The sequence below is a fragment of the Humulus lupulus genome, chromosome 6 (assembly GCF_963169125.1).
Source record: "Humulus lupulus chromosome 6, drHumLupu1.1, whole genome shotgun sequence".
NCBI lineage: Eukaryota > Viridiplantae > Streptophyta > Magnoliopsida > Rosales > Cannabaceae > Humulus > Humulus lupulus.
In genome coordinates this window covers 25690700-25716056 of record NC_084798.1, presented here as the reverse complement: position 1 = coordinate 25716056, position 25357 = coordinate 25690700, and the positions used below count along the sequence as shown (strand labels likewise).

General features: G+C 34.9%; 1 protein-coding gene and 1 long non-coding RNA gene across 3 annotated transcripts; both read right to left on the bottom strand.

The window, feature by feature from the left end:
• Positions 1-2090: 2090 nt before the first annotated feature.
• Positions 2091-3517, bottom strand: LOC133783914 (uncharacterized). Its single transcript, XR_009871019.1, has 2 exons — positions 3298-3517; positions 2091-2519 (listed from the first exon to the last, which is right to left on the bottom strand). It is a non-coding gene; the product is annotated as an uncharacterized LOC133783914 (long non-coding RNA).
• Positions 3518-3984: 467 nt separating this feature from the next.
• Positions 3985-9226, bottom strand: LOC133783913 (uncharacterized). 2 transcript variants are annotated; one of them, XM_062223506.1, is made up of 3 exons: positions 8912-9226; positions 7280-8411; positions 3985-4149 (listed from the first exon to the last, which is right to left on the bottom strand). In XM_062223506.1, exons 2-3 carry the CDS (start codon positions 8365-8367, stop codon positions 4143-4145), a joined length of 1095 nt encoding a protein of 364 aa, XP_062079490.1. In that variant the 5' UTR covers positions 8368-8411; positions 8912-9226; the 3' UTR covers positions 3985-4142. The 2 variants fall into 2 exon arrangements, with proteins under 2 accessions (XP_062079490.1, XP_062079491.1); XM_062223507.1 differs by having other exon boundaries at positions 7280-8408.
• Positions 9227-25357: the final 16131 nt, after the last annotated feature.

Sequence of the window (25357 nt, the reverse complement as noted above, 5' to 3'; positions counted from 1 at the left end):
TATCTAGGAATCTCTCTCAGAGAAAAGAGAACAATGACAAAAATAAAAGTCATTGTTCTTCACAAAACCTAAGTCCGAACTTTATCAGATCTCATGTGTTGAGAACATCTGATAAATAGTTTATTGCCTATTATTTGTATAGCGAGCCCACACTCGTTCTTTGTGTGACTGAGAATATTTTGGAAGGTCTTGGTGTGAGATCTCAAGGATTCGGCCATACGAAAAGATAGCAGCTAGGAAGGACCTGAGGTAATTTTTCTATTCTTGTCCTTGATTCAATATATATATGAGTGTGAAGAAGTAGATCTAGAAATCTTATGGGATTAATCTGACAATATGATTGTTGTTCCGCTACACATAATCTCTGATTTGATCAATAAAAACCAACATGGAGTTCGTCCCGGAGCAACGGTTATCAAAACAATAGCAATTGGAGACACATAACTTGAATGTTTAGAAGACAATTTGCTTTTAATGATTTAAAAGACAATTAACTTTACATATTTTAGGAAACACATAACTTGAATGTTTAGATTTTCTATTTATAATCATGTCACTTAATTTTAGTTTTTTTTTTATTTATAATCATGTCAAATGATTTTTAATTTTTCATCAAAGTTTCATATAAAATTGAAATTATATTAAATAAATAAAAAATAAATATGAGTTAAATAAAAATAAGCAAGTTATCATATTATTACATATACAAATAAATTAAATAAATAATACATAAATAAAAAAACATAAAAGCATTAGCAAGGATATAATCATCGCAAATAAGTACCGCCAAAATATTTGCGACATAATATTTTAATTGCGAGAATAAATATCCTCGCTGTTGTCTTGTATTAGCGAGGATTTCAAAATTCCTCACTACTACTTTACATTATCGATAATATTTAGCGTGGAACAAATATTCTCGCTAAGACCAATAAGCGAGAAAATTAATTATCGAAAATAACATACTTTGTTGTAGTGTAGCTAATTTTTTCAAAATTGAAACAAAATATAATTAATTTTATCAATATATATAATTAGGGCGTTTAAAGGCTAGAAAAAGTACAAGGAGTAACTGATTTAATGTAGACCAAAATATACATATATAGATAAGAATAAATAATATTTTTTGTCCCTGAATTTTTAACACTATTAGATTGTGTCCCTTAAAATATACGATCTGTTAAAATTTTTCTTTGAAATATTGATACTGTCAGATTATACCCCCTATTACAATAAGAATAAAATAATTAGCATTTTTGCTTCCCGAACTTTGAAAACTACCAAATTGTGTCTCATTTAATTATAAGAATTTAAAAATTATTTTTTTATTAGTTGTTAAAAAATTACACAAAAATTATTTAAAAAAATTCAATAAAGACTAAAATTATTTAAAATTCCTTTTAATTACAAGTAAGTTTAAAAATATTTTTTAAAAGAAAAATTAAATTGTTATAAATAGAAAACATATTCCCTTTCTTTTTCTTTATTCTTTTTTGAGAAATTATTAGTGACAGAAATATTCAATGTTTAACAAAACTTGCAATTTAGTATCTAATCTTTTTTTTTTCGCCCAATATCATGTTCCGTTTGTATCTGTTGCTAACTGAGTATATACATGTCAAACCTAGATTGATCCAACTAATAATAATTTTAAAATTTAATTTTAATTGAATTTTAAATATAAAAAAATAATTTAAAATCTATTTTAAAGATATTTAAAACAATTAAAAACAACAAAATATTATAAAAATAACTTTTAATTAATTATTATTTTTCCTGAGGAATCAATTATAAAATAAAAAAGTAATTAAATAAGTTATAAAAATAAACTTAAACTAATCGGCTTAAAAAATTGATATAAACTAATCTAAGCTGATATTTTAATATGAATAAATGAAAATTAAACTAAAGATCTGGGTATTAGTTATGGTGAAATTTTGTATGTAATGTTCATATTGTGGGTATATTCTCCCTTGTTCATCAAAATAAAAGATCTGGGTATTTTTTTGTAGGAAAACAATAACTGGGTGTTCTTCCTTTATCAAACAAAACCATAAAATTACAAGATAAAATTCCATAGAAATACAAACTAAACCAATGAGAATCTTCCAACTGAAAATTAGATCATCATTCAACCCAAATACAATAAAATCAAATCAAACCAAACCCAATATAAAAACAAACCAAAATAGATCAAAAACTCACACAACAACAACAACGAATCACAAATCAAGAACCCAACCCAGATCTAGCAGAGATAAGGCCACCGTGAACGTCAGAACACCATTTCCCCAATCCAAACCCACCATCGTTAATGGTTGTATTGCTCCTTGCCGCTTGATGTCGCTCCTCGCACAGATCTCCTCGCCCAATGTAGCCAAGCCAGCCTTAAAGCTCGCGAAGCCCCTCACTCACCTACGTTCGTTGCCTGCCTATCTGACCGACGAGAACTTCCAGCACACCGCCATCACCCAACTCGACGAAGCCCCCGGAGTGCCTGCCTTCCATCGCCCAAGTTTCTGAAGAAGAAGAAGAACGAGAGATTAGGGGATTTGATTTATTTTCTTTATTTAGCTTTAATTATTTAATTATTTTTAAATTAATTAATATTGTTTTGAATTATTTTTCTATTTTTTTTACTTTAAAATAAATTTTTTTAAAAATTTATGAGGTAGATCAATTATAACACGACAGGTGCAAACTCAATCAACACTTAACGGAACGGATACGTGACATTGAGTATTTTTCCCGTGAAAAAAAAAAGATTGGGTATTAAACCACAAGTTTTGTTAAACATTTGATACTTTTGCCGCTAATTTTCTTTCTTTTTTAATATATATTTCTAATTATTTCTTATTCTTTCATTTTTTTCCAATATTTTTAATTAATTAAGTTTTATACATTTTATTTTAAATTAGCATCTTTTGAATTTATACTATTTTTTATATATATTTAATTTTTATAATAATTTTAGGGGTAAATTGTAATGGAGAACAGTCCGATAGTATCAATAGTTCAAATTTTTTTTTTCACAGACTATATATTTTAAAAGCACAATATAACAATATAAAAATTATGGCCAAAAAATATTATTTATTCTATAGATAAATAAACTATTTGGTAAATATTAGATGACTAATAATAATAATACATAACAAATTACTCAACATTACGCACTGACATCCCATATATAATGGGACAACATGGATGTGAAATGCTGAAAACTTATTGTTTTGTATATACAAAGAGAGTGAAGAGTTTACTTACATCGAATCAAATCAAGTGAAAATTACCCACTTTGCCTGCGGTCCTCCACTTCAGTTGCATCACCTTGTTCAAGCCTTCCTTCATTTTCTCCTTTTTCGAAGTAGACTCACAGAATTTCTCATAATTTGCCATCTTCGTTTGTAGCTCTATCATCCTTTTATTCATTATTGTTGGGATATCAACTTCAAGTATTTGACTTAGTTGGAGATAGAAGAAATCTCTTGTGATCTCCTTTAGAGATGCCTTCAGAGAACCCAAGTTCCAGTAGAATTCTGCAAATGTGATGTAGTGATACCAATGTTGAAGAAGATCTTTAGTTATGTCTATCACCAAAGTAGTATGCATCTCTTTCACCACTTTACATATAAAAAAACTGCGAATGCTATTGAATTCCGGTGAACCTGCACTACTCCTAACACTATCTCCATATTTGTGAAGTAATGTTTTGAAAACAGAAACCAAATTCAAAGGTACGAAATAGTCTTTAAATTTTACAAGCTTCAATGATAGATCACTTGATTCAATTTTCAACTTCTTTCCGTAATAGTTGTTATCAAACTCATTGAAAATGAATGATATGAACTCAGTTTCTGAAAAAGTGGAAAATTGTAGAGCCTCATCAATTGTTTTATCTTCATGTTCAACTTGAGTGGTCCCTGTACTCATTTCTTTTTGGTCTTCATCCCAGTAAAAACAAGCCCCGAGCCACCTTCGTTCATCGTCAGGTAATTTAAGTATTAAATCTCTTAAAGTCAATGATATACCCTGCTCTGTCTCTTCTACTCTTACATTATCATTTATTTCTTCGGAGAATTTCCAAAGATCATTTCCTACTGTCTTCAGCTTCATATCTTTAAGATCTCCTCTTAATGCCTTTATAATCTGATCATAACATTCAAACAAAATGAAATTAACCACATCAAGATATATACTACATCATAACATTGTAAGTATGGTGTTATATTAACAAAATTTTGAAGATGACATGGAGTTGAACCACTAAATTATCCAATTACTTATTTATCATCATTGAATTCTTACCATTAATAGAATAACAAAACTCATTTCCACGAGTAGTAAGTATTATATGAGGAGTGATATGGGAAGATGAAGTTTCAACCTCATATAATTTTTATTTTCTACTGACACGTGGAGAGGCTTTTGTTTTAATTATTTTTTTAGTGCTTATTATTTAGCACTTTAAGATATCCAGCACTCTATGATTGGTAAGTTATATCCTATAATAATTATTAAATTCAAATATGTGGAATGATATTGAATTGTACCAATAGTGATATGTCACTTCTTTGTGGTGGGACATCACTGATGCCCCTTAGCAATTTTTTTTATTAAATGATTTGTTTTAAGAGTAATGATATATCAATATCAAATTAAACATTATAATATATAATGTAATTGTGTAAATTAAGAGTGTATCTATAGTTACTCTTGTTTTAATAGCTGCGATGAATCTTATTTAAAGTGTTGGTGTAAAAGCTTTCAACTCGGTAATGTGTAAAGTCAAAGTTGTGATAAGAATTGATCCTCTTTTGCTCAAATTCACACATATCCAAAACATTAAAACAAAACAAAATCTAGGCAATGCCAAAGTTTTTTTTTTTTACAAGTAGGCAATTTCAATGTTTACCAACGAAAATATGGGTTTTTTTTTAGTAAGTCATTTTTAAGCTAAATATTTTAATTTTATTATAATTAAAAAAAAATATAAAACCTGTAAAATTGAAAATTAAAAAAAAAACTGTAATTTTTTAAAACAAAAACCATAAATTGTATAAAATAAATTTTTTTAACAAAACGAAAAAAAATAAAAATTAACATAATTAATAAACTTAAAAATGACTATATATAAAAATTTATATACGCACTCCTTTTTCTACGAACTCCTAAATAAAATATTAGTTTAATAATTAAATTATTTCTAAATAATTAAAAAATAATAATTATAGTATGGATTAAATAAAACTAAATTGGAATAAGTTGTATTTCATAAATATATATGTAATTATATATTAACATTTAATATTAAACATTTTACACTAATATTAAAATGTGTAACATCATAGTTTGAGCAAATCATAAGACTTTATAAGACATCATAAAATGTGTTGAAAAAATATATAATTTTTGTTGTTTTTCTTTTTGGTGATACAATTTTATGACCAAAGATAGGATAGAAGGGTTATAAATTGTCGCGTAATGATAATGTTTATTTAATTATTTTTATTAACCTTGGATCCGTTCGGAGTGGCCGAGCATAAGGTTATATAACTTATAAACATTATCACTACGTGACAATTTATAACCCTTCTATCCTATCTTTTAATTAAATTATAAGTTATGCAACCTTATGCTTATATTATTTTAGACGAACCCGGACCTTATTGAGGATTTGAAGGATCATTACTGGAAGAAAGAGACAAAACAGTTTGCCAACGAAGCTGCTCTCAGATTATGTAAGTTTATCTAATTATATTTGTGTTATTCTTAGAATTATGTTTTTGTATTCCTACTAGCACTTTCTTTAAAATAGGAAAAATTGAAGACCGATTTTATAGCACAAAGTTAGCAGACATCTGCTTTTGCCTCGAATGAGGATGGTTCAACCACAATTGACGAAGTGGAGGTGCTAAAAAAGTACTTGGATGGAGGCGCGGTCACGAGCGAGGATTGGGCCGCAAATTGAGGGGGACGGGGCGATCCTCTAATAATCCCTCTCAAAACACCCAGCATCTCGCAGCTCCTCAACAATCGACTGGTGAATAAAGTGATTTGGTGGAGGCGGTAAAGAAATTGACTTATTCATGTCTCAATTTCTTCCAGGTGGACCTAATGTGCAGTTTCAGCCTCCATAAAATTCTTCGTCTCAACCCTCAGTCTCTACAGACACGTCTGAAACTTCATCTTCCTATCAACCCCTATCAATCCCTACCTGTACGGAGCACCACCACCGCCCTTATCACAACCCATGCGATCTCCTTAAATGTTTGGAGCAGTAACGTCACCACCTCCACCAACTTATCCTTACATTTTTGTAGCATCATCAACGCAGCTTCTGCCATATCCTTACTACCCGTTTGGAGCACGATCCTCAACATTACCTCCACAATATCCATGGCCACAACCACTGCAGCCACCTCGGGGTAACAAATTGGACGATGCTACTGATTTAGGAGATGATGAGTAATATATTATTGTACTTATCTATAATGGCTAGATTTTATTAATAGATAATTATGGATATTATAGTTACATTTTATAATTATGGATGTAATGAACACATTTTATAATTATGGATATTATGTTATGGATACATTTTTTATAATTATGGATGTCATGAAATATTTTAATTTTTAATTATAAAAAAATATTATTTTTTATTTTTTTGAAAGAAAATATATATTAGGGGAGACAAATTTGATTCCTATTATTAATAGAGTCGCCGCAAATGTTTTTCTGTCACAAGCCACATTGACACAATTTTGCAGCGATCTTGGGAGTATGAGTTGCAGCTAATACTGAGTATTAGTGTCGACGCCACCTGTCGCCGTTAATAATGACTTTTAGGCACCAATTTGCGGCGACATGTCGCCATTGATAAACATTTTACTTGTAGGTTTAATTGTTATATTTTTTTATTTATAGTACATGCTGAACAAGAGAAAACAATTTTAGCTTTAACTATGGACATGGTTGTCTATAATGACCACATCGTATAGTGACAATTAATTAGCTAACACTAAATAATGATATTGCTACGAATATAATTTTATGATGATGATATTATTTTATCAATCATTTTCTTCATCATATAAATTAGGCATTTTTAAAAGCACAAAACAAACCCAACTAGTTGCAAACAATCCTATATCATGAGAAAAATCATAAACAATCTATATATGAAAGTGATATAGTATATTTGCTAAAAAAAGTAAAACAACTAGATTAAGAATAAATTAATTAATTATTGTAATGAGTGATTGAGCATATATACCTCTGAAGATAGACAGTGCACATGAGCAACAAACTTGCAATGTTCACAAAAGTAAGCACAAAGTCGTGGATCCCTTTCCTTTTCACAAATATCACAGCAGTATTCTCCATAGTCATTTTCCACAATTGATCAACCAGAAGAAGAGAATGTATGTGATATTCATATTTGATAGTGCTGGGTAGTGGACCACAGAGCAAGTGCAGTTTGAAATTGCATTGGACACAGCCTAACATGGATGATTTGGTATGATTGAGTTCTTCAGTACCCCTCGTAATAGGATTCTTACAATAAGAATCATAGCTGTCACACTGGTCGACGAGATCAGAGTGTAGCCTCTCATGAAAGTAAAGAGGATGCTCATGATACTCAAACATTACGGCTTGCGTCATAGTAGAACAATTCACACAAAAATGAATGCTACACTGACCACATTCGAAAGAGAAGAAATGACTCTTTTTGCATAAGGTGCAAGTAAGAAATTCACGATTTGCAATATGAAGAGTTAGAGGGTGTTCTTTATGAACAGAAGCACCATGGATTTGCTGTGGCAACTGAGCACATGATTTATGCAAAAAATACTCACATCTTTCGCAACCATAATAAGGTTCACTACCTGAGCATGGAAAGCGACATGCACAGCACTCGTTTTCTTTGTTAAATCCATCCCTTGTAATCGGATTAATAAGTGGCATGGGATGTTGGTGAGTAAAATGTTGTATGTGCTCTTGATCCAAATCATCACATGTTACCAAAGGCATTCTCGCACATTTGACGTCCATATAGAAATCACATTCAGCACATTCATAGTAACCATTATCAAAGGCTCGCTTGTGACAAGAGTTGCATATGAAGAAGTCTGTATCAGTATGCAATATAAGTGGGTGGGAAGGATGAAAGGGATGGTCGATTTGATGGCATCTTTCGTGGACTGCGTAACGATAGATGCAGGAGTCGCACTTGTAGAAACAATAAGGTTCGGAAATATCACCCTTGCATACACCACATTTGGCATTCCCCAGAATTGGCTCATGTTGTATCATAAATCGATGCACGTGGTTTGACGACAAATTTTTTTTCAAAATTTCCATATTGCTTGATTAAATTATAAATGTGGCCAAGCGTAGTTGCACTGCTGTAATATAAATTACAAAACTTTAATTAAAGTGATTTGATAGAAGAAAAATAGGGTTTATATTTTTTTGGACTATTTGTTTTGTCCAATTACTTGTTTGAATTTTGTATTTTGATAAATTCATTTTTGGACCTTATGTTTGGTAAAATGATTCAAATAGACCGCTAAATCCAATTTTGATGAATAAAAAATTGAATATAACAACACAACTGTTAGGTAAAATGATTTTGTTTTTATTTTAAATTGATAGTTTGGTGAATATTGTAATTTTAGCTCAGAATACTTTGACAAAAATTAAATTTAGGGTTCTATTTGAACCATTTTATAAAACATAAGTACAAAAAGTCATTTGTCAAAACACATGATTAAAACAGTTAATTGAGCAAAACACAGGTCCAAAATGATATAAACCCAAGAAAAATATAAAGGAATTAAAAAAAATGCACATGATGATCATTGCATCATCTTCTCAAAACATAATAAATAAAGCAATAACGTACCTATATAAGTTATGCAATCTGAACCGCAATCTGGACTATGCAAAGGTTGATGATAAATTAAGAATACTTCAAGGGATAGAGTAGCTAGCTGGAAGTTTGGGGGTTAAAGAATTGAAGCTAAATAATATATTTTTCTTATATAGGCAGAAAAAGTGAAAGGAGGATTTTATACAATAGTAATAATGAAAAAAGAAAATAAAATAGTATATTTTAATATATATGACTACAAGAAATTGTGCTTAGAAGAAAGGTAGCAATGTATAGTTGAACATAGAATATAATATTACAAAGACATGAGAAGGGGGTTATGGCTCTATAAACAGCGAAAGGAATAAACAAAATTCTTTAGAAAAAAGATTTTAGTGGTTATATTATATAGATGTGGATTTCTGGTCTTTTTATTTAGCAAAACTTGAACGAAGAGGAGCATTTATTCTTTTCTTTTTCTTTTTCTTTTCCCTGTTTATATTGTACTACTTTTTCTTTAATGACCGAGGAATAAAGTAACATAAGAAAAAAGACTAAGAAAATTCTCTGTTTTATAAATAATGATATCCAAGCTAGAGTTAAAAGAAAGATATATTACGACGGAAACACTACATTTTAAAAAAAAAAAACTAAAAAAAGATCTTATATATATCTAAACATATGGCCCAAAATTATATTGCTTTCCAAAATAATCCAAAAGATTCCGCATTTAACAATTTTGATCATCATTAAAATGACAATAATAAAAAAAGTTTATGTTGACGCCGTTTTTCGTCAAACAGTGAAAGAAGAGCACGTAAACTATAACTGAAAATGGCCAATTGAAATGAAACAATGTAAACACACAATTTTTACGTGGTTCAGCAGTTAAATCTGCCTAGTCCACGAGTCTTTGTTATTAATCTCAAGATTATCTCTAGGAATTCTTCAAGAATGAATTCTCCAAAGTTTTCTCTCAAGGATCAGATTTTCGGTCCTTTACAATGGTGCATGGTTTCTCTATTTATAGAGAAGGCTAAAGAATACTATCCCACATATTTTGGGTAGTTACTCTTTTTGTATAAATAACATTTATGGCTTTAAATGCCTATAATCAGATATAAAAGGAAATGTCCCCTGAAGACCAAGAGACGTATAACTGACCAAATAATATCCCACGATTCTAGGGGATTTACAATAATAAATGAGAATTACATCTCATATTAATAACATTTGTAGATATTCTAGGTGGTTATCGCGTATCTCTAAGGCTTTAGCTTCCCAGGTTTCCCGTCATCTATCGAGCTAGAAACATCTCCCAAGGCCACATGGTTTTCGAGATCGTACGTGCGTCGAGCTCGGGACCCCTGATCCGAAGTCGTCCCTGAAGATGAGTGTGTTCCCGGAACTATCTTCCGAGATCATGAATACTTCGAGGTCACCATACTCGAGGTCGTCTATATCCTGCAAGTTCGACATACAATCCTGGAGCATGTTTCCAACCTTATGAGTCCACTGATTTGCGAATCCAACTTTCGAGGTCATAATTAACATAGCTCGAAATCCGGGTGTAACATCTTGCCCCCTCAAAAGTATTTGTTCGAATCCTAAGAGAAGGAAACTTTTGAACTACTTTTTCTTGAGAACTGTACCATCACACTTTTGGAAAATGGACACGCGTCAATTGGTCATTGCTCATTTTTAGTACTTGAGTACCCTGGAAACACGCCCACGATCGTCCGTCTGACACATTTTCGGCGCTATCTTGTCATTGATCCCTGACCATTGGATTTTGCCAGGATTTTGTTCAACGTTCCAGATTAATCCTTTTTTCCCACCTATATATATAAGACCTTACTCTTCGTCTTCATTTTTACCTTCGTTTACCAAGAGCAAGAAAAAAGGAAAAAAGAAACCAGAGACCTCCTCACAAAAAGTTTCCATTCTGCGCATGTTTTCTCGGCCAAAGAAGCAAAGAAATCCTGGTCTGTTCGAGTCAGTGAGTTCCTATTTGCAACCTCTTCTTCAATCAACAATCTCCCTGCAGTCGCCATTATTGTGTAAGTAAGCAATCTCTATTTCCCATTTTGTCAGTTTTTATTCAAACTGTTCTTGCTGTGTATGTTTATATACTAGTTTACATCCTTATCATAATGTGATATGAGGTTTTGATCTGAAAGGCTCAGATGCTTTTTAGACTCCCGTACCGGATTTACATCACTGGCTTATACCCAGTTTTCATATTTGAGTGAGGTTCCAATTTTTCTGGGTTTTGAAATTTTTAGGCAACGTTTCTTGTACGCTAAGTTTTCGGATAAAAACATGGGCCTTGATAAATGCACGAAACCCAAAGACGCCTTTTCTGGTTAACCGCCACTCTTCTTTCCCTTGAATTTCGGGATTTTCAAAAAATTATCCACGCTCCTTTTCTTTTTCGTGGAATACACGCCCCTGACTCCTCAATAAGGGTCTTAATATTTAGTTTGTTTCGTTCCTAAATCTCCGAGCTCATTCCTTCGAGCTCGTGATTCTTGTATGCATGGACCTCAACATTTTTTCTTTCTCGTTAGATGTCACAGAATCTGGAAAGACGGTGGGGGTCATCGCAGGAAATCCCTTACGAGCCAAAATCTCCGAGCCTAGAATCGCTGTTCGCCCGGAATCAATGTCGGATAAGAGAATACGAGCTTGCGTGCGAGCAAGAGGACATTCGAGCTCATTACCGCCGTCAGATAGACGAAGTCATCAAGTGGAAGAGGAGAGTTCTTCGGGAAGCCATCTATCCGGAATCTAATTCAGGCCCTAGGCCGATTCCTCTCGATCCTGCTTTAAAGGTTACTGTCGCATACCCCCCCAGAGAGCATAAATTTTCATTAATGGGGGAACCTTCCTCCTCACAGCCGAGGAGAGAGATGTTCGAGGCCGAGCTCTACTGGAGCACGGTTACCACAACCAGTCAAATAACTGAAATTCTGGCTTTCCATGGCCTTGGTTTGTCAGGCACCTTGAAGTGTCGAGCTTCGACAGGTCAAGAACGGAGCTGCTTCGCCCCTGGCGGCCGTGACGCCACAGTGAAATATGCGGCATGGAGCCAGGAACATATGAGGGCAGGAGCACTGCTGCCCTTGAAGTCTTTTTTCAAAGACTTTACTGATTTCGTTGGGTTGGCTCCGTTCCAACTCAACACCAATTCGTACAGGGTGCTGTCTGCCTTGAGGTCCTTGTACCACGAGTGATAACTCTACAAAATAGAGTTATTTTACCACTTTTTATGTGCTAATTGTTGCTTAATTCTTGAGTTTTTAATTGATTTATTAAGTTTTTAAGTAATTTTTAAGTTATTAGTCTTGTTTTGATTTTATATATTTTTGTGTGTTTTTATAGTTATTTTGTTGTAAAATGTTGTAGTTAATTATTTGAATTATTATTGTTAAGTTAGTGAAAAAAATGTTGTATTATTGAACTCAAATATAAAATATAAATTAAGTTATAATTAATATTTTCAAAGAATTAAATTGATTTATTTTATAGTTGAAAATATTGTATTATGATTTATTTTATATTTATTTTGTAGGGAATTTTTGCTCTTGAAAAAGCAAGAAAAATAAAGGAAAATTTGACATTTTTAAGGAAAAGAAAGAAGGAAAATGGCATTTTTAAATGCCATGGATCAAGTTGCAAAGGCCCACCTGCCCAGGCCCAAGTAGGAAGCCCATGCCCATTCCTTCATCAACTTGGCCCATGAAGCACTTCCTTCAATCAACCTCCTCCTGCCTCACGTTCAAGCTTCCTGATGCACCAGCCAAATGCCAGCATCAACTCTTTCCAGCCATGCACCTTGAGCAATCAAACCACCAAGGCCCATGAAGGCCCAGCCCGCCTGCCTCCTGCTCCCACCGTTTCAACACCAGTCCAAGACTGCCAGCAGCCTCCAATAGCCACCTCCCCATGCATGCCTCAAATTCTTGAGCCCATCAATGTTCCCTTGTCTCATTTTCTCTAAAAATACCACATTTTTACCCCACTTTCTACACTTTTTACCCCAAAACATAATTATTACACCCTATAATTTATCCCTATTTGCCATATTATAATTAATTCAATTAATTTAATCAATTTAATTAATTTGAATTGATTATTTTATTCATCATTTTTGGCTATAAATAAGGGATTTGATGTCATTTTTTGGGGGGGAGGTTACTCTACACAAAGTTTCTACACATTCAAAACCTCTCAACTCTCTTCATCTTCTTCTTCTTTTTAGTTATTTTCTATGTATTTTTAGATGAAATATTTGGGGGTTTCTCCTCCAAATTTTCCTATTTATGTTTGTAATTTTTAGTGTGTATTTGCTATTCTAGTTATGAGTTTCTAATCTTTTTAAGATTATTAAGGTGATGATGAAATAATTTGTAACTAGATAGTGTTTATTTTGTATATTGATTTCTCATTTTGTGCAACAAAGTTTATAGATTTTTCTTGTTCAAATATATTCTTTCATCTTAAATATCATGTATTTTGGATTGTTAGCACATCTTTACACTTTGTTCTTCATTAGTGCAAAACCATAATATTCTTTGTGTAAGATGTGTCATTAAATTGTACACATCCATGCTTAGAACAAAAATATTATGTTTTGCCTTATACATAATGTTCATTGATTTATTTGTTATTTCATTAGATTGATTTACACTAAATGCTTTGAAATTATAATTTTGAAAAGTGAAGAAAAATCTTATCTTTTTAAGAAGTAATTTGTGCTTAAAATTATAAATCTATTTGGAAAATGATAGCTTGATTTATTTTAACTATCACTAAAACTTGAGAATCAATATACTTATAAATATTATTGAACTTATATTTTGTGGATTCTATTATCTTAATAATCTTATTTTACTATCTTAATTTTTACTTTTAATTTATATTTATATATATTGCATTTCATTTTTATATTATTGTATTTTATTGTATTTTCATTATTAAAAAATCTCATCAATCTTTGGAACTAGGTTAGAATTTATTAATTTTGGTTTAAAATAGTTTTCTTTTCGATTTTAGACAACTCCTTTGGGTTCGATCTCGTGCTTACACGAACACTATATTCCATATACGATTCGTGCGCTTGCGATATATAAATTTTTAAACATACCCGTTTTGGGTCCATCAAGTTTTTGGCGCCGTTGCCGGGGAGTTGCAAGAAAAGAAACGAAAATTATCTCAAGGTTAGTAAATTCTTCTACTAGTTATTTTAATTTTTACACTTAAAAAAAAAAGTAAAAAAATATATATCTATAAAAACTAAAAAAAAAAAAGATAAAAAGAAAATTTGGGACGGTTCAACCACCCATAAAAAAAATATACTTATATTTCTATATTTATTGTTTTTTTTAGTGTGCCTCCTATCTATCTTTTTATATTTTTTTAGTCGATGGCACTTGTGCCTCCTAATTTTGTTATAATTTTTGTTGTAATTTTATTTCTTTTATATCTTTGTTAGTTGACGGCACTTGTGCCTCCTAACCTTTGTTGTAATTTTCCTTATTTATCTTGTTGTAATTTTTATTTTATTTAATTTCTGCAAGTTACTAGTTGATGGCAATTTTTGCCTCCTAGTCTTCTATCTTATGTTTTAGTTGATGGCACTTGTGCCTCCTAATTTTTACCTTATTTTTGTTATGGTTGATGGCATGCTATGCCTCCCTACTCTTGCTTAAATTTGGATAGTCCTAATTAATTTTGCCTTATTTCTCTTTATCCTTTATCATATTTTTTGTGAAGAAAAAAAATATTTGAAAAGAAAACTTGAAAAAATATATATATATACTTGAAAAAAAAAAAAAAACTTAAATCTTGTCCTAGCTCTTGTTTTTATTTCTTAACATTGTTTTTATTCTCTTAATTTTAGTTTCTTGTTGTTTTTTCCTTAATTGTCATCTTAAAAAAAAAAATTAGTTTGTCATTTAGTTTCTTCCATATGGATCATTTTAATTATAGTTGGAATTCTGAGTACAACTATTATGAGCATTCAAATTTAATTTATGGAAAAACTAATAATATGTATGATATGCATGAATCATTTGATATCCCATTTGCCTCCACCTATAATCCAAATTTTTCATGGAGCCATACCCAATCTCCAATGAGTCAAGAGCATGAATTCAACATACCCATTCAAAATCATGCCCAACCCGACCTATCATATCCCAATGAACAAGAAACGAGTCCATCTTTAGAGGATACCCTACAACAGTTTATGCAATCAACCTACCAAATCTTACTAGCGCAGTCTCAGTCAATCTCAAAAATTGAAACAATAGTAGGACATCTTGCAACTGTTATAGAGTCGGAAAAACAAGTTTATCTCAACCAACCCATTCTCAATCCAAATAGTCAAATTCAAAGTGAAAAAGAGAATGATGTAGTTGAAGAACTTGTAATATGCATCCAACCCCCTAATGAAACAAAAGAGTTGGATGAAATAATTTTCGAGGCTCATGAGGAAAATGAAAAAGATATAATTATATTTCAAGAGCCCATAATTGAACAAATTTGTTTATTTACTCAAAATAAAAAGGAGTCTAATATAGATATGCAATTTTCTTATTTTATTGATATTCCATTAAAATTGCATATTTCTAATTTTCTTGTAGGTGTGATGTTATCAATTATTATTTATGGCATTTGCACCAAAGTCATAACTCACCCTACTAATGAAATTTTACACCATCGATTGGGTGTAGGTTAAACGAAAAAAAAAATTATAGTCGAGCTAAAGACTATAAACTAAAGCGCTTTGTGGGAGGCAACCCATACTTTTAATGTTTCATTTTATATTTCACTTTTTGTTGTGTGTTTTTTGTTTCATGTTTTTCAAAAAGCTTGAAGGAAACTTCTTGCCCAAAAAGAAAAAAGAAGAGAAGAAAACAAAGGAGCCAAATCAATGAAGCATTCATCAAAGGGAGTAATTCTTAATTTTTTCCATTTTATTAAACATTGAGGACAATGTTTCATTTAAGTTTGGGGGTAGTGTGTATGTGTTTTTCTTAGTGTTTATGTGTGTTTATGCATGTTTTTCATTTGTTGTAAAATTAAAAAAAAATAAAATTATTTTCTTTGTTTTGTTTGAAAAAAATATTGGTGATTTTTCATTTTTTTAAATGATAAGAATTATGATTGAAATTGTTCTTAGTTTTTAGAAAAATATAAATAATTATTAAGCTTTATTTTTAATTTTTAAGTTAGTTTTGTTTAAATTTATATTTTTTATTATATGACGCTTTTCTATTCCATTTGAATTATTGTGACATTTTGATAAAGTTTATTTAAACATTAAATTCTTTAAATCTCTAAAAAAAAAAAAAAAAAAAAATTGAAAAATATTAGAATTTGCTTGATTATCTCTTGAGATTTAATTTATTTTTGTTTGCATAAGCTTGTTTAAATGTTCACATGATGATTTGATGTGTTTTGTTAAATGTTTATTTTGAAAACAATTTTAACTTTTCAAATTAATTACATAAGCTTTACTTTTATTTGTGATTTTCTTTGAACTATTTCCATTATATAATTTTTGACTAAATCATTAGATATCACCAATTAAAAAAAAAATGTGTGTTTTTAATTTTTCTTTTGCTCGAGGACTAGCAAAATATTAAGTTTGGGGGTGTGATAACTCTACAAAATAGAGTTATTTTACCACTTTTTATGTGCTAATTGTTGCTTAATTCTTGAGTTTTTAATTGATTTATTAAGTTTTTAAGTAATTTTTAAGTTATTAGTCTTGTTTTGATTTTATATATTTTTGTGTGTTTTTATAGTTATTTTGTTGTAAAATGTTGTAGTTAATTATTTGAATTATTATTGTTAAGTTAGTGAAAAAAATGTTGTATTATTGAACTCAAATATAAAATATAAATTAAGTTATAATTAATATTTTCAAAGAATTAAATTGATTTATTTTATAGTTGAAAATATTGTATTATGATTTATTTTATATTTATTTTGTAGGGAATTTTTGCTCTTGAAAAAGCAAGAAAAATAAAGGAAAATTTGACATTTTTAAGGAAAAGAAAGAAGGAAAATGGCATTTTTAAATGCCATGGATCAAGTTGCAAAGGCCCACCTGCCCAGGCCCAAGTAGGAAGCCCATGCCCATTCCTTCATCAACTTGGCCCATGAAGCACTTCCTTCAATCAACCTCCTCCTGCCTCACGTTCAAGCTTCCTGATGCACCAGCCAAATGCCAGCATCAACTCTTTCCAGCCATGCACCTTGAGCAATCAAACCACCAAGGCCCATGAAGGCCCAGCCCGCCTGCCTCCTGCTCCCACCGTTTCAACACCAGTCCAAGACTGCCAGCAGCCTCCAATAGCCACCTCCCCATGCATGCCTCAAATTCTTGAGCCCATCAATGTTCCCTTGTCTCATTTTCTCTAAAAATACCACATTTTTACCCCACTTTCTACACTTTTTACCCCAAAACATAATTATTACACCCTATAATTTATCCCTATTTGCCATATTATAATTAATTCAATTAATTTAATCAATTTAATTAATTTGAATTGATTATTTTATTCATCATTTTTGGCTATAAATAAGGGATTTGATGTCATTTTTTGGGGGGGAGGTTACTCTACACAAAGTTTCTACACATTCAAAACCTCTCAACTCTCTTCATCTTCTTCTTCTTTTTAGTTATTTTCTATGTATTTTTAGATGAAATATTTGGGGGTTTCTCCTCCAAATTTTCCTATTTATGTTTGTAATTTTTAGTGTGTATTTGCTATTCTAGTTATGAGTTTCTAATCTTTTTAAGATTATTAAGGTGATGATGAAATAATTTGTAACTAGATAGTGTTTATTTTGTATATTGATTTCTCATTTTGTGCAACAAAGTTTATAGATTTTTCTTGTTCAAATATATTCTTTCATCTTAAATATCATGTATTTTGGATTGTTAGCACATCTTTACACTTTGTTCTTCATTAGTGCAAAACCATAATATTCTTTGTGTAAGATGTGTCATTAAATTGTACACATCCATGCTTAGAACAAAAATATTATGTTTTGCCTTATACATAATGTTCGTTGATTTATTTGTTATTTCATTAGATTGATTTACACTAAATGCTTTGAAATTATAATTTTGAAAAGTGAAGAAAAATCTTATCTTTTTAAGAAGTAATTTGTGCTTAAAATTATAAATCTATTTGGAAAATGATAGCTTGATTTATTTTAACTATCACTAAAACTTGAGAATCAATATACTTATAAATATTATTGAACTTATATTTTGTGGATTCTATTATCTTAATAATCTTATTTTACTATCTTAATTTTTACTTTTAATTTATATTTATATATATTGCATTTCATTTTTATATTATTGTATTTTATTGTATTTTCATTATTAAAAAATCTCATCAATCTTTGGAACTAGGTTAGAATTTATTAATTTTGGTTTAAAATAGTTTTCTTTTCGATTTTAGACAACTCCTTTGGGTTCGATCTCGTGCTTACACGAACACTATATTCCATATACGATTCGTGCGCTTGCGATATATAAATTTTTAAACATACCCGTTTTGGGTCCATCAACGAGCTGGGGTGGAAAGGACCTTCACCTCAAGAGATTTTATATCTCTTTTGTTTAAAAAGTAACCTCTCCCGAGCTCGGGGAGGGGATGGCTTTTACTACCTCTCGAGCTACCCCAAGGAGACGTAGGTTTTTGGGGATCTTCCCAACCACCCGCCTGATTTCAAAAGAGCCTTATTCTGGACAGATGGTCTGTCCCCGTCTCGACATTATTCGTTCAGGCGGATTCGTAAGTATTCTCGTTACCTTTATTTCTGTGCTCGAGACTTTAGTTCTTAAATCCATATTTAGTTGAAATGTGTTTCGCCTTTCAGCTAATTTTCAGCGTCCCACCCCTGATGAAGCAATGAAGGGGCATAGAGAGGCCTTGCTTCAACTCCCTTATGGCAGGAGGTCTCTCTCGTACCTATTACATGAGGGCAAGCTCCGAGCTTGTGGGCTGTTGGGAGAGGGCCAGTCAACCTCTGACTGGTCCAATAAAAAATATGAACACTGGGAGGAGGTGCCACTGCCCACAGGCACCCTTCCTCCGAGGAGAGAAACGAGGCCATCACTCCTAGTTCGCCTGAGGAGTCCTCGATCTGGGAATGAGGCCAATGATGAGGCTTCGAGCTCGGATTCAGATGAAGGTAAAGTCCTCCCTACTTCGAGAATGTGGTCCCCCACTTTACTAAAACACCGGCCCAATAGGTTAGTCTCGTGCCCACAGGATAGATACCACTTCTACATATGGAGTTGGGTAGATGACTGTGTCCATAGGTTTGATAGTGGGCTCAGGAAATACGACACCATGTACACCACGGACGAGGTGTGGAATGGGATAGCTGTGCAGTACGGGACCAATGATTATAGGGACCTCTCGAGGTTATCACCTACTTATAGGGAAGGCACTCCCCCCGCCTCCTCTGAAGACGGGGGAATTTCATGGTCCCCAAGCTCGAGCTCGGGGGAGAGTTCCAGTTAGGTTTCTTCTATCACCACTTCATATCTGTGATACTGAAACAACTTATGTTCTTCACTTTACTCACCGTGTTGTGGCTTGTGCATGCAAGATGGACTCCGACCTTGACACCCTCGTCGACACTGCTGGCGCCAAGAGGAGCAAACGCCCTAGGGCGGGGTCGCTGAAGACCGGCCAGCCGGGCAAAGGCTCTAAGAGGTCCAAGAAAACACCTCCCCTTGCTCCGCCGGTTCCGAGCTCTGTTGCTGAGTCGACTACTCAGGCCGGCACTTCCACGACGGCGCCATCCTTGCAGGCCGTCGCCTCTGCGGTGGCACTGACTACGCTGGTTGGTGCCTCCATCATGGTTGGGCCCCAACCTCTTGTGGCGGGTCAATCATCCTCTACTCCGCTTTCCAAAAAGCCTTCTACTTCCCGAGTTCAGAAGCTGTCAATCTCCACCCATATGGATGCATATGTGGTGGACAATGCTGCTAGGTCCCATGGATCCATGCTGATCTCGGATGTCATGTCCCGGATCGGCCAGAGCTATGGCAGCCTCGAAGCTCCCCAGTGGCAGTGCTTAAATGATACCCGAGACTGCACTGCTCTTTATGAGAAGAGTATCGAGCACACCGCCGCGGTAAGTATTCTTCTATACTCCTTCATTTTCTACTTGTAATCATACTGACCTGGAGCCAATGATGGTTTATTTCCTTTTCAGGCTCTTGCATTCACTGCTCAGCTCAATTACCAGTTAAACCATCAGATCCATTCGAGTAAGACTCATGCTCAAGAGGCGAAAGATCTTCACCTCAAGGCGAGTGATGATCTGAAGGCAGCGAATCTGAAACTCGAGGCGGGAGCTAAGGAGCGTGAGGGTATGAAGGCCGAGCTTGAGGAGCATAAAAAAGAGATCGCCCAGCTTCGGGAGACCAATAAGAAGCTTGAGGAGGATAAGGTCGCCACCTTCGACATCATGGAGGATGCAAAAGCTCGTCTCCTTGCCGAGTACAAAGAGAAGAAAGATAAGGCGGTCGACTCGGCCATGTACCGGATGTGGGCCTACAATGAAGATCTGGACACCAGCTTCTTAGGCCCTCACGAGGTGAATTTTCTTGAGAGGTGGAATGCTCGGCTCGAGGAGGAAGAAGCTGCCCAGCTCGAGAAGGAAAAAACTACTCAGGAGGCCACTTCGGAGGGGGCCCAGGAGGATAGTCATGCTATTCATCCTGATAACTCTGGTGCTGCTGAGGCTGAGAAGGCCAAGGAGACTCCTCTTCCTTGAATCTGACCCCGGGGAGATCATTTATTGGGGCTGCGTCCCCCTATTTTGTAATTATTTTAATTTATGCCCACGGGGCTGATACAATTTCTTTAACTATTCTTTTACATGCTTTACATTTCTTGGCTCGAAATATTTTGCACATTTTTTGTTGATGAATCAGTTATGTTTATTTATTCATACAAACATAGTTTGGATTTTATGCTCGAAACTCGATGCTTTCATACATAGTTTGTTCGAATTATCCGCTTCCGACCTCGTTATTTATCAAGGTCGGATATTACTTTAACCATGAACCCGAAAGTACTTATATGGTATGTAACGTATATGATTTGGTTATATCTTTTTTGTTTAGTCACTTTTCCTCATCCTCAGTTTTTGCTCCGAGGTTAAGAGTTCGAAACTATTTTTCTTTAAGATATTCCTGCCTCGATCTCGACTTATCTCGAAGTAGGTTTAGGTTCCTACTTATCATCGATCAATTTTTTGGCCGGTTTGTTCCAAACCTGTTAAGTTTGCACATCTGGTTAACTCCAAATGTTTTAGGTTTTTGATGGTTCGGTTATGTCCGAACTATCCAAACTTGCGTATTTAGTTACATCCAAATACTTGATGTTTTTGATAATTCGGTTATGTCCGAACTATCTAAGCTCGCGTACTTGGTTATATCAAAATACTTTTTGATAATTCGGTTATGTTCGAACAATCTAGGCTCGCGTACTTGGTTACATCCAAATACTTTATGTTTTTGATAATTTGGTTATGTCCGAACTATCTAAACTCGCGTACTTGGTTACATCCAAATACTTTGTATATATTTTTTATTTTTTAAGCTAGTGGTATATATACCAATGATGCCCCCTTAATATCCTATGAGTGTGACCATAGGTTATTAAATTAAGAGAGATTGCAAAAATAAAAAAAAACAAAAAGAGATCACATATTGAACAAAATAGACCTTTTATTTGATGGAATTAAAAAACAGACAAGCTAATACATATAGAAAATCATGGTTACAGGCAGCACACTTCCTATACTACTGATAGTAAGGTCTAAGGTGTTCGCCATTCCATGCTCGCGGTACTAGGCTCCCGTCCAATCTCGCAAGTTTGTATACGCCAGGTCGGATTACTGACTCTATCTGGTATGGTCTTTCCCAGTTCGGCCCGAGCACTCCAGCTGCTGGATCTCGGGTTGCTAAGAATACGCGCCTCAACACCAGATCTCCCATTCCGAATTTTCGATCTCGAACCCTCTTGTTGAAATATCTGATAGTGCGTTGCTGGTAATCGACATTTCTCAGCTGTGCCTCTTCTCTTTTTTCTTCGATCAAGTCTAGGGTTTCTTCGAGCTGAGTGTGATTTGAATTTTGATCGTAAATTTGAGTTCGGATCGTTGGGATTTCGACCTCGATAGGCATCATTGCCTCGCAACCGTATGCTAGAGAGAACGGGGTATGTCCTGTTGATGTCCGAGTTGTGGTCCTATACCCCCAAAGGACTTGAGGCAATTCCTCGGGCCATCGTCCCTTTGCTTCCTCCAACTTTTTCTTTAGTGAACTCTTGAGATTTTTGTTAACGGCTTCGACTTGACCATTCGCTTGAGGGTGAGCCACTGATGAAAAACTCTTTATTATGCCGTTCTTTTCACAAAAGTTGGTGAACAAATCGCAATCGAACTGGGTTCCGTTATCGGATACGATCTTCCTCGGTACTCCGTATCGGCATACGATGTTTTTTACCACGAAATCAAGGATATTTTTTGAAGTTATGGTCTCCAATGGTTCAGCCTCCGTCCATTTTGTGAAGTAATCTACGGCGACTACAACATATTTTACTTCGCCTTTGCCAGTTGGGAGTGAGCCTATGAGGTCGATGCCCCATACCGCGAAAGGCCATGGGGATGTCAACATGGTCAGCTCGGATGGTGGGGCTCGGGGTATCGTGGTGAATCTCTGGCATTTGTCGCATTTCTTCACATAATCGAAAGAATCCGTTTTAATGGTTGGCCAGAAATATCCCTGGCGTATTATCTTCTTGGATAGGCTATGCCCCCCGGTGTGATCTCCGCAGAATCCTTCATGGATCTTTTTAATGATTTTCTTAGCTTTGGGAGGGGTTACACACCTGAGTAACGGCATGGAATATCCCCTTCGGTATAGCCTTCCATCCATAATTGTGTAACGGGGAAGTTGATACATCAACTTTCGAGCTCGGCTCTGATCTTTTGGAAGATCTCCGTTTTCGAGATAATCAACTATGGGGGTCATCCAGGTCGGCTCTGTTTCAATCATACACACATATTTCTCTTCTGGCTCGTTGATGCTAGGTGCTGATAAATGTTCTACGGGCACAACATTCAGCTCTTCGTTTTCGAGGGACGCGGCGAGTCGAGCTAAGGCATCTGCATTCGAGTTCTGCTCGCGACGAACTTGTTCGATTGTATAGAATTCGAAACACTCTAACGTGGATTTTGCCTTTTCCAAATAAGCTTCCATTCTCGTGCCACGGGCCTGATATTCTCCCAAGATTTGATTAACCACGAGCTGGGAGTCACTGTAGCAATGTATAGCTTTAGCTTTGAGTTCGTTAGCTATACGAAGTCCCGCGAGTAAAGCCTCGTATTCGGCCTCGTTATTCGATGCTTTAAAATCAAATCTTAGGGCGGAATGAAATCTGCTTCCTGCGGGGGTAACCAAAATGACCCCTGCCCCTGCTCCAATTTCATTTGACGAACCGTCGACGTAGAGTTTCCACAGCTCGTGGACCGTGGTTATTACCTCGTCGTCGGCTATACCCGTACATTCCACTATAAAGTCTGCTAATGCCTGTGCTTTAATGGTCGTTCTCGGGTGGTAGGTGATCTCGAACTGTCCGAGCTCAACAACCCATTTAAGAAGTCGACCTGAAGCTTCTGGTTTAGATAGGACTTGTCTAAGTGGTTGATCAGTCAGCACATGGATGGGATGTGCCTGAAAGTAGGGGCGGAGCTTCCGAGATGAATAAATTAGACTGAGCGCGAGTTTTTCCATCAATGGATATCTTGACTCTGCCCCCAGTACTCTTTTACTGATGTAGTAAACGGGTCTCTGCACCCTCTCTTCTTCTCGGACGAGCACTGCGCTTATTGCGTGTTCGATAGTTGAAAGGTATAGGTACAGTATTTCCCCCGTTTCAGGTTTTGACAGGATGGGTGGTTCCGCAAGGTGCTTTTTGAGCTCCTGAAAAGCCAGCTCGCATTCCTCCGTCCATTCAAACTTCTTGCCTCCTCTCAATAAGTTGAAAAATGGAAGACCACGATCTGTAGATTTTGAGATCAATCTGCTTAGGGCCGCCATCCTGCCAGTCAGACTTTGGACATCCTTATGCCTTCGAGGTGAGGGCATATCAATTAGGGCCTTGATTTTGTCGGGGTTAGCCTCGATTCCACGAGAGTTTACAATAAAGCCCAGAAACTTTCCCGAAGATACCCCAAAAGTGCACTTCTGAGGATTTAGCTTCATGTTATACTTCTTGAGCACGCCGAAGCACTCTTTGAGGTCATCAACATGGTTCTTGTTAAGTTGAGACTTGACAAGCATGTCATCAACATAAACCTCCATGTTGTTCCCAATTTGTTCCGAAAACATCATGTTTACGAGCCGCTGGTATGTGGCTCCAACATTCTTAAGCCCGAATGGCATGACATTATAACAATATAGCCCTTTATCTGTGATGAAGCTCGTATGTTCATGGTCTAGGGCGTGCATGGGAATCTGGTTGTATCCAGAATAGGCATCCATGAACGACATCAGACCATGCCCCGCTGTGGCATCCACGAGCTAGTGAATCCTTGGTAACGGAAAACAATCTTTTGGGCAAGCTTTGTTGAGATCTGAGTAGTCAATACAGGTTCTCCACGTCCCATTGGGCTTTGGGACCAACACCGGATTGGCTACCCAGTCAGGGTAAAAGGCGTCCCTAATGAAATGGTTTGCCTTTAACCTGTCAACCTCCTCCTTCAATGCTTTCTTCCTGTTTTCGTCCAGCTGCCTTTGCTTTTGTTGCTTTGGGGGAAAGCTTTTGCTATGTTTAGAGCATGGCTTGCTACATTCGGACTTATCCCCACCATGTCGGAATGCGACCATGCGAAGACATCCTGGTTTTTCTTCAGGAAGCAAATTAATTGCTATTTTGTCTCATCTGGGAGGTGTTTCCCGACCTTCACTTTTCTCAAGGGTTCAGCTTCCTCGAGCTGAATTTCTTCGAGCTCCTCTAGAGGTTTGAGGTCAACTTTCTCCTCAATTCTCGGATCAATCTCCTCGTCGATTTCTAAGACCGTTCCATCTTTATTGTGTATGATAACGAGTGCCTGAGCGCTCGTTTGCTTCTTTCTCAAAGAGATGCTATAGCACTCTCTCCTTGCCAGCTGGTCTCCTTTTAATGTCCCGACTCCGCTAGGAGTCGGGAACTTAAGGGCCAGATGCCTTACTGATGAAACTGCCCCCAGCCCGACCAGGGCGGGTCTCCCGAGCAGCACATTGTAGGCAGATGGCAAGTCTACCACCACGAATTCCATTATCTTGGTCACCGAGATTGGATAGTCTCCCAGGGTCACGGGGAGCTCAATGGATCCCATGCAGGCAGTTCCTTCTCCTGAAAAGCCGTACAAAGTAGT